The sequence below is a fragment of the Pocillopora verrucosa genome, chromosome 8 (genome assembly GCF_036669915.1).
Source record: "Pocillopora verrucosa isolate sample1 chromosome 8, ASM3666991v2, whole genome shotgun sequence".
In the NCBI taxonomy this organism is placed as follows: domain Eukaryota; kingdom Metazoa; phylum Cnidaria; class Anthozoa; order Scleractinia; family Pocilloporidae; genus Pocillopora; species Pocillopora verrucosa.
The window spans coordinates 16,323,562-16,334,544 of record NC_089319.1 but is presented as its reverse complement, the minus strand read 5'-3'; the positions used below and the strand labels follow the sequence as shown (position 1 = coordinate 16,334,544).

The following is a 10,983-nucleotide window of genomic DNA, read 5'->3' as shown; positions in this document are numbered from 1 at the left end:
ACGGCTTCGTGGACCGCCGAAACTCTACTTTTCACTCCTCGGGGATTAGCGCGACATTTATTCGCAAAATGATTCATACTCCCACAGTTAAAACATGTTCTTCCATACGCGGGACAATGACGTCCATGCACCATTCCGCAATTTCCACATTCTTTAGACGGTCTTCTAAATGCTTGTGACTTAAGTTGTCGTTCTTCTTCAGGTTTTTCTGCCGATCCCGCCTTCCGTAACGCATGAACTGCAGTGTCTCCTCCAGCCATTAGCTTTACTTGCTGTTGGGTCTGTTCTGACGACTTAATAATGTCAACTGCTTGTAGGAGAGATAAATCATTCAAACGGAGAAGTCTCTCGCGGACGCGATCATCCCGTATGCCTAGCACGAGGCGGTCACGCAAAATTTCATCTGGTGTGATTGTATCGTGTGCACAGTTTTTTGCGATCGTTCGAAGCTCCGTAAGATACGTCGAGATGTTTTCGCCTGGTTCCTGGTTTCGGTTGTTGAACCTATAGCGTTCATATATGACCTGTGTCCTAGGAATGCAGAATTCGTCGAACTTCTTCAGGACTTGTGAAATGTCGTCTGCGTTTTCGTCTTCGTTCCAAATAAAGGTATCGTGGGCTCTGACGCCATCCTCGCCTATAATGCTTAGTAATGTCGACACACGAACTATGCCCTCTTGTTTATATACACCAGTAGCGATTTCGTAGCGCTGCCACGCTGCTTTCCACGATTTCCATGCGGTGGCTAAATTGTCGTCAAAATTAAGCGCTTTCGGCGGGGGCAAATTTGACGGGGGAATAAAAACTTGAGTCGGCGCTGGTGGCACAACTATGGATGCTTCAGCTGCTTCTGTCATCTTTAGGGGTGAACAGATCCCACTCCTGACACCATGTCACGATTCTGTGAACTCAAAAGGGTTGTTTATTGTGCGAACTCGACTGCCGCCACGTGTGTATTCGTTGTCTCCCTAGTCTTCTAAATATAAAGATGTTCATCGGCCCAGTGGCGTGACCGTGTAACGCAATATCACGACAATGAGTACTTTATTTCACAAACTGTCAATCTCTTTGCATCTTCATGGAGGTTAATTACATGCTTACTGCTTACACCCCATTAGCTCATGATCTTTTCAAATTTAATGGGAACACAAGCAAACTGAGAACACCACCCTAACACAGTGTGCTTGTCACAGGTGGACCTTTATTGTCAAAGGACTTTGGTATCTGACCCTCTAAATGAACCTCTGTTCCCCTTGTTTTGGTCACTGTTCTTTTTAATGCAATATAGCCTTAGGTTGCAATGGTTAAGCTAAATATGGAAACTGGTGATGCACTTCATGAAGGAAAGACACTATTTTTACTGCTCTCTACAATGTGTTTCAGGTTAAACAGTTTCGCTACCAGAAGGGAAAGTATCTGGTTGGGATATGTGTCTAGCATGACAAGGCTAATAATTAAAGAATCTTCTTTGATATGCCTGGCCATTTACAATGAACAGTAGTGATAATTTGAAGGAATAATTAACGACTTGGCTCATAGTTTTGAATATATGTAGTGAATTAACCCACCTTCAGTATAGGCAGCAAGGAAAACCTTTGACTCTTACATAAACAACAAAATTAAACAATTTTTGCAACATTTCTTGTTCAAATACTACTTTTTTTCAGTTGTAACCACTTTACATTTTACAAATACTGGTACTCTATGTAAAACATTTAATAAATGTTTACATGCAATATACTTTTTACACTATGTACAAAAAGATACTGCATGATTTCCTGTACATTTGATAAATAAGTGAAAAACAGCATACACATATACAAATATTATTTAAAGTGACTTGCCACTTCAAAAACGTTTTGTAAAACCTATCAATAACCAGCTCAGTGTTTAAATTCTGAGTAATCAAATTTTTAGTTTGTATGGAAAATTATATATTCTACTATTTGATAGCAATATGAATTGCAGTTCCTGCAGAATCTTTCTTCATAAAATTAAATGTTCATAATTTTCCAAGGCTAGTCACAGAGGCACCAGACTAGGCTAACCAGTAATCTTAAACTTCACCAACAAAGTATTTTTCTTGGTGTACTGTGGTTGATTAATAATCTCAGTTGGTGCAAAGTCTGGGTAACCAAAACCAATTGTATTGAATGGAGCCACAGGTTTCTGAAATGCACTCAGTTCAGGCTCAGCCACCACTTTTTTTGTGATATGGTGTCGGGACTCCACAACATCAGACTGATCCTTAATAGATAACTTAAAACCCTTTGAAAATGGCCATTCCAAGTGCTCATCAAAATCACCTCTCATCACATGAACAAACAAAGCCACATATGAACCATCTCCATTCTCCAAACCATTTAAGTTAATCCTCAAGCACAATTTGTACCCATATGGACTGGTGTAAAAACCTGGACTATACATCACTGTACTTGCTCCACTGACAGCATCCTGGTGACATTTGGCAATGTTTTCTATCTTCCAGAGGTACATTCCATCACACGAATGCCCTTCTCCCTGATGTAACCTATCATTTCAGGAATAGGAAGATTATCATCATTTAAGCAGTTCAAATTTTTTTTTTTGGGGGGGGGGGGAAAATTAAGTTCATTTCCTGGCACTTATTGAGAGTTGGTTCTCATTATTTTATGTTTTACAGGTCTTAACACTCATAAATCTAATAACTAATTAGAAACAGCAGGAATAAATCACATTTTGGTGACCATCACATAACTGTCCATAGACAGGGTTGACAAAATAAGCTGGCAACCTCCGCATTTTACCATCCACTCTGACAAATGCAACAACTTTTTTGAATGCTTGTGGCTCAATTTTTAATAAGGAAGCATGACATTGATGGAAATAAAGTATTAAGTGCTGCCTACTTTGTATCACAGTCTGGTTACTCATGCTCTTTTTGACAAGCCTGCTGACAGAGCCAATAAAGCTGTCAACACTGTGTCAAAGATTGAAGAGGCATAAGGATGGGATATACGATGCAGAGTGTAAGAGATTGAGAGTTTGAACATTTAGCTCCACTCAACTTAGAAACACAACTGAATTACAAACCTGTTAATTGACAACATTTTTAAAAGAGAGCAAAACAGGACACTTACTTGATTTCCTGTTTAAGCACCAAGCTGTGCATTTTCTTTTGCTGGAGCTCTAAACAGTTCATGTGGCTGGAAAGCTCACAAACAATTTGTTTGAGGGCACCAACCTCACTTTCTAACTGCTCAATCTGTTTTTCTTTTCTGTCAACAAGAGATTCATTTTCACCCTTGGATTTGACTTCTATTTGGTTTGAATCTTTTCTTGTGACTTCCATTTGATAGCTCACTACAATTTTCATTAAATCCATGATTTCATGAAAATGCTCATTAGCAAGGTGTTTTCCAATATCAGATCGTAAGCCCTACAAAAAAATAGAGAAGACTTAATTAGTCTAACTATGTATGAACTCAAGAATTATAATTTTTCAGGCTCCTGGGAGAATTTCAGGTAATCAGGTAAACTAACAAGGAAAAAATGACAACATCGGCAAGTGCAAAGGGCATTTAAATTGAACTGTTTGGGTAATGATATCAATGCAATTTCTAAAAGAACTTGGCTTTTACAGTGAAACTTACATGTATACAACTTCAAAATATTAAATAACTGCTAGTTAAGTACTGTTTTGTTACCTCAAATGCACACCCAACAAGGTTAAAGGGACATTCTATCTTCACTTTTGGGCAATTGTGTTCCAAGTGGAATTTCATCTAATTAAGAAAAAAAGTACCAACAAATACATAACAATAAAGCATTCTGCTGAAAGATTCAGCTAAATTGAGGATTGTTAGGGATGCTGTTTCTTTAACCAGCAGCTAACTCTGTTTAAATAACCAGCCCATAGATTCAGTCCCATTTTCTACTACATTTTAAGCTGTAATTTCATGTGTTGATACCACTGAAACCTTTATTGAGTGGTCACACACACGGAATGTCAGGATAACTGTGTAATACAGGTTCCACAGATAAGGCCCATTATAAAAAACAATAAACAGCACCACTTTATGGCATAACTGACCACTTAGTTTAGAGAATCTTGCTCAAAAATACTACAGTAACTTAATTTCATTTTGGGACAGAAACACAAATTTAAAATAACTTGAAAGATCATTCTTAGTTTTAGTTGAGTGGTTCTGCTTTAATTGACCATTCAATACAGGTGTTAGACAATACAAACAGACCAATGGGACTCAGGAAAGAGTGACTGTGACCCCTTAAACCTTTAACTCCCATGAGTGACTAAGACAGAATTTCCCCTTACAATATCCAGCAGACAAGTAACAAGAACGAAGAAAAATATAAGTTAGGGGATTATAAATTGATCCATAAAATTCCCTACATAAAAAATTGCTACATAAAATTGTTACCTTGTCTCTTTTAATGCCCTCCTCTTTACATTTTTCACATTGCTGAGGATACTTGGAGCAGTTTTCAAAATGTTTCTGAAAAGAACAGTCACTTCAAATCATGATTAGGTAAAAAAAAATTGACATCACCAACTTAGAGGAATAAGTCTGTGCTTGAACCAAGTGGCTCTGATGTCGCTCAAGCATATCCTGCTTTTCTTAACAGGAGGTAACTACTTCATTAGCACCTTTTTCTTTTTATCGTTTTCATTGCCACCTTATCACCACCATATTGCCACCTAGCATAATTTATGGATATAAATATATATATCAGCAATATGCCTCTCTTTGTGTTTTTTGCACTAAGCGTAGTTCAATAACATACCACCATTTTTGCTAGTCTTTTTCCTTTTCTTTTTTTTTGGCCCTAGCATTTGCAGTATCAATATTGGTCTTTTCTGTGGTGGTAACTATGTAACTGCTCTATAGTCCTCTTTCTGTCCTGTTTTGTAATTTCTTTATATCATATACTGTGTAACTTAATTGTTATTGTTTGTTATTTTAGTTTTAACCAACATCATGTTACTGTTGAGGAGTTGGTAATTGTGAAGAAGAGCTCCCCAAAAAACCTGTCGGCCGACTGTCGGCCGTTTGTCAGCCGACAGACGGCCGACAGGTTTTGCCCGAAATATAGGCTACCTGTTGGCCGACAGTGGACCGACAGTTGGCCGACAGTCGGCCGACTGTTGGTAACGTGTCGGTAACCTGTCGGTAGCTTGTCGGTAGCTTGTCCGTGAAACGTTAACACAAACCTTAATGTTTTCTCTCAGTTTTCGCTTGATACAACATGTGTAATACGTTGACAATTGACTTTCAAGATTTGGTGGCTCCTAAAGGAGCCGTTTTGTGAGTGGTGAAATATACAAGATACTTCACTTGTAGAATCGTGATTTTAGCGGCGCGCGCCTAAATCAATTATCGCATCACGCATCCAGGTCTAATTATGGAATTGTTGCGTATAGTAATTTATTACTTAACATAACGAGTAAAAAGATTCACAGTTGTATCATTTATTAAACTTGAAATTGGAAATAGCAATTCATCCCAAACCTGCAAGATAGAGGATGATGTTAGCAACACAAATGCACTAGGTAAACATCATTGATACATACATAATATACTATAAGAGGCAGCGTTGCATTGTTGGGCAATTTGAACGAAAGTGTTTGTATTGATACGTAGCTTATGGTTATCAGAGTTTTTGGCCGAGTTTTCGATTAAATTATCTTCCAATGCGATTCATAGATTGTCTGGTGTGTTGTAAATTATGCAAGTGATATATCCTATACGCATCTGATAACAACATTTTGGAAGAAACGTTTCTTTACATACTTTCAACTTTGCCGTCGATCGGTAAGTAGGTGAAGTCTGTCGAGTCATACATCACCATTACGGATTGTTATGTCACGTTAACTGTTCGTTTTTAACACAATTTTTCTTTTTTCTTAACCTATCAGTAACCTGTTGGTTAGCTGTCGGTAGACTATCGGTAACCTGTCAGCCGACAGTTGACCGACAGTCGGCCGACAGGTTTTTTGGGGAGCTCTTCTTCACAATTACCGAGGAGTTAAAGTAGATGTTTTTTTGTGGAGTCGTTCATTCTGTTGCCACAAATTTCAATTTCACATAGTGAAGTTCATTATTATAATTAAAGTACTTGACAAGAAAAGTTAATTTTTTCTTTGGGTCACTTTTATAACTTAGAGGCTTGCCTCAACTTCGTTCCATAAAACTGGATCCTCACAATGTTCGCATGGAGTTTTCCTGTACAAGCACTCAGCTTCCATGTGTTGGTGGATGTCTCTCCTTTGTAGCTGTTTGCCACAGTTGTGTTTACAGTTCACAACAACAAATTGGCATCCACTTAAGTGATCCTGTCAAGCAGAAAATTGAGAGAAGTACACTAATCCTATGTAGCCACTGATATATCAGAGAATAAATCCCTTGAGTTTCAAGGGCTGAAGTGAAAACTTTTGAGAATTAAAAACTTTCAAATCGAGGGCATTTTCCTCTTATACAGTACTTCAGGAAGCCAGGAGAGGTTGATCTGTTTTAATACCTTTTGTTATCCTTTCTTCATTATACTCATACTCAGATATTAAACATAATAACATTTATAAACTAGCTACAAAAGGGAAAAGCTTAAGGCATTTGCTGTTAAATCAATCTTTTAATTTTTTGTTTGTTTGTTTTTTGGCTGTGAATGTGTTTTTTAGTGAGGTTTGGTATCTATGTAAGTCCAGTCAACCTGCAGTCTTTCATGGTCACTAATCTAAATCTAGACAATATCAAACTGGACAGGTGCTATTACCTGATAATTCAACATACATGTACCTCGTGATGCTACTCATTGCATGAGATCATTCAGAGATAAACATGATGTTGAAAAAGTGCCAACACATGTTTCCTAATAAATTAACTTTTCAATGATCTAGAAGAACATTTCTCTGTTATCACATCTGCAGTTCAACATAAGCTGAGCATATAAGACAACCTTTTTCTCTAATAGACCAAAGATCCTTCTCATGAGTTTCCAGTTTCTTATATTCACCTATTTCCAGTCTCTTAGTGCAACATAACAACAAAACTATTGCCCATGGTTTCTGACATATGAGTTGTAAAATTGTGTATTACTGTTTGATTCTTAGAGTGTCTTCAGTCAATTACTTTCAGTCTGTGAAACTAGGAAAACCATAAATATCAGAATTCATTGCAAAATATTGTTTCTGCATCTCAATGAATAAGCCTTTAATAAACATCAGAGGTAATAACCTAACCGACTGTGCTACGAGAACATTCGATTACACGACTTAAATTTTATCGCCAAATAAAACTGCGGCACTCCTTCGCGTAAGCGTTCAACAGGAGCGTTTTCGTATAAACTTTTGGCTATGTCAACGTATCTTTGGTTTTGTCTTCAATTCTGCCGTAGCGCGAGTTTGTTCAAGGATATTTTATGTTTGCTAAACGGTGTTTTAAACTCAAAACAAAAAACATGCTCTTTCTTTAAGCTGGTTATGAATATGCAAGTTCTCGGGGGCTGTATTGTTTTGATGAAACAAAAGGCTTCTTTTGTTTCGGCTTCATTCAATGAAAGCCGCTACGAAATTCAAGGTTTTTTTGCATACGTTATTTCTCGAAAACAAAGCGCAAACCAGCGAAAAAAAAAAACAAAACAGTGTATATCGAGTAAAACTTAGTCCACATGCCAAAATTCAACTACTTCTGAACACTTTCAAAAATGGCCGAAAAATCAAGGGATCATTCTTGCTCTGAGCCTTTCAATTAGTCTGTGGCTTTGAGGTTTGCATGTATGTCTTACAATTTTTTGTGATTGGTCAGTACATAAATGCCCTGTCACATTCACTTCAAAGTGTTTATAACATTTTTCTGAATTTAACTGGAAACAACTTACATCTTCTGCCACCCAAGCAGAGCTAAAAATATCATTGAGTAAAGGGATAAGCTTTGGTGGGTGCTGCATTGGTGGGAGAGTATAACAAGGTAATTTAATATTAGCAACTGAGTTAATGACATAAACGGGCCAACTTTAAGAGTTTCAAAGCTGGTATTTTGCTGTTAGCCCTTCCTCATTTGCTCTGACGAAAGGCTAACCTTCGAGACATCAGCTTGGAAACTCTTAACAGTGGCTTTTTTACATTATCAACTCAGATAATAATAACAAATTACCATAAAATTTGAGTGCACAAGCACACTCTGTTCATACCTCTAATGTTGAAAGGGGACCTTTCCATAGACACCCAGATTGTTTCTTGGCTTGACATAATACTTCAAATTCCAAAATTTCGCGCTCCACAAATTTGTCTGGGTAAAACTAAGGAATAAAGATGAAAACAAAATTGACTTAAAAGTTTTGTTACAATTTACCAATTTAGGCTAATTAAGTCATAATTACCACATGATGTTTCATATTAATTAATGTTTATCTCATCATCGTGTACCAGACAAGAAATTTGACTAAAAATGCAAAATATACTGTCTAAATTTCAATGCTTTTCATATTCAACTTGGCCTTTTCACTACTAGGAATTTCTCTTCACAACATCCATACATTTTCAAGTAGAAAAGGTGACAAGAAGTGGAAAATTGATCAACTACATATTGCTTGATTAACCACCAAATTTTACTTCAAAAAGTGTAAGTGATGAATTATAACCAGTGTGGAGAATAATTATTTAGATCTTCAGAGTTAAATGTTCAACCCATTACACCAACATCAGTATATGTAATTATCCATATTGCTCTCCATATATTTTATAACTGTGGTGTAGGTAAAGAGAATCTGTTCAGCAATCAAGAACATCTCTAGTTGGTGATCATTTCCTTTATTCTTGTGAACTTAATGTATGATTCTGGGGTGATATTGTAAGGAGAAATTGGAAGCTTGTCACTTAGGGTTTAAGAATTAAGAGAAAAGTGCTTTACCTGTGATTCTGACAAAGGTGTTCTATCCAAAGGGCAAAGTGAGTCACCATGGCTATCCCTAAAACAAGTAATGAAGGATATGAATAAATAAATCAAATGTTACAATCTTATGGGCTGCATTTCTCACTACCTAGCTGCTTAGTGACAGGTTTTGAGTGAAGTGCCTAGCATGCTACATGACCCATCACTGTTATCATTCATGAGTCTGTCCTCTAGTTCAGTACTGTATTGCTAGAGCGGTTTAATATTTTGGTATAGTTTAAACTTTAATATTATAATAGGCAGTTGAAAATCTTATATTGATAATTGCACAAAATAAGTGAATAAATAACTAAGCTGCAACCATTTTGGTCACTATGGCATGTAGAAAAAACTTTTTCAGTAAGAGTCACCAAAGAGGCAACCTGTCTTCAGTGGTCAAGTATACAATAAGCAAGCTGTAACATTTTCAATTTTATTACCTCGAATTAAAGGGAGATAACATCAGCCTAAACAACACAACACACAGAGGCTAGTTTTGGGACTTGACAGTTTATTTAATGCATATATATATCCTACCTAAAAAGCACACTTGACTACTACATAAAAGATATTTAATGAACATACTATAACAATGATCCAGTAACCAGGAATAAATTACAAACACCAATGAAATAAAGAAACAATCAAAACTGTCAATGGTGTGGGTGAGAGGAAAACTAAAACTTTCTTAGAAGCTAGAAATAACTTGTGGCCTGCTTGTTGGCTTGATTACTAATAACACACGCACAGATACCTAAGCAGTAATATATTAAAGTAATTCCGCAATTAAAACATATATATAGCATAGCATACATATATATAAACATAGCCTTTGTTTCTACCGAAAGCCATGACTCTTATGCCAAGCAAATTGCTCAATTCGAAGAAAAGGACTAACACATAACCTGCCTGTACCCAGTACAGACCTCTCAGTTATCGATGTCTAGATTTATACTAATAGAGACTTTATTCACATGAAATATTATGAACTAGTTCTCAAGCAATTACTTGAGAGGCCATGTTAAAATTCAACGACAATTGCTTGCTATTACTTCGATTAAAATTATACTTCTGGCAACCATGTTCTGATTTCCTTTTGCCAATCTAGGGACTTCGAATAACCTTGAGCATAGGTGCACTGTACTAACACAATTAGTTTATTAGCTTCATTTTCTTAGTGTCATAGTTAATGAGGGAAAAGAGAAATATCAAGTTCGGAATGCATGGATTAAAATAAGAGCAAATAATTCAGTTATATATACGTAACCATAACTTAATGCATTTGTCTTTCATTTGTGACTGTCATAGCCTTATATAGTCTCTATTTAAGTAATGACAAACAATCGCTCATACGCGAAGAAACCTAAAATTTTCCAAAGTACTCTTTCAGTGCACACTGAATTTACGCATCCGCCATTTCACTACCAGGTACCCAGGGTGGTCTGTAAACTCTAGGCAATCGATGGAACATTGATTCAGTTCGCGATCGATCGATCAAAATCGGCACAGAATCAAATTTCAGACTGCCGAACAAACTGCTGAAAAATCGATCCAATATGAGAACTGATCGTTTAAGATGCGAAGCAAACAAATGACATGAATGGATTTCAAAGTATTTAATATGTATATAAGATTAGTTATTTCTACTTTCTTGTATTATTCGACTATTTGTAATTTTAAAATCATTCTAATACAACATCCCAACTTCAACTACATTTCACATAGTACCTCATTGAATGTAAAATGCATTCTCTACAGAATCTGTGGCCGCAGAACGTCTGCACAGGATTTCGAAGACCAAGATGACAAATAGTACATTTGTACTTGCTTTCCAATGGCGGATCAAACTCTTCGTCGTAACCTTTCACACGTCCATGACGTGAAGGTGAACCTAACTCATTTGGTACAAATGAATCATTGAGTGGCAAAAGAGAATAATTCTCCTCCAAAGAAAAGGACAGAGACATTTTACAACTGGTTCAAAACAGACTTCTTAACCAAGACAATAGTTAGCTCTCAAGTTCCTCCTTTTTCCCTACTAATGTTATTTACCCAA

General features: G+C 36.6%; 1 protein-coding gene across 1 annotated transcript; it reads right to left on the bottom strand.

Annotated features, from left to right (window-relative positions):
* Positions 1-1,186: 1,186 nt before the first annotated feature.
* Positions 1,187-10,955, bottom strand: LOC131773203 (TNF receptor-associated factor 6). The gene is made up of 8 exons (XM_059089189.2): positions 10,656-10,955; positions 8,907-8,964; positions 8,188-8,295; positions 6,173-6,334; positions 4,422-4,496; positions 3,687-3,764; positions 3,120-3,418; positions 1,187-2,530 (listed from the first exon to the last, which is right to left on the bottom strand). Exons 1-8 carry the CDS (start codon positions 10,892-10,894, stop codon positions 2,044-2,046), a joined length of 1,506 nt encoding a protein of 501 aa, XP_058945172.2. The 5' UTR covers positions 10,895-10,955; the 3' UTR covers positions 1,187-2,043.
* Between the last annotated feature and the right edge of the window lie 28 nt (positions 10,956-10,983).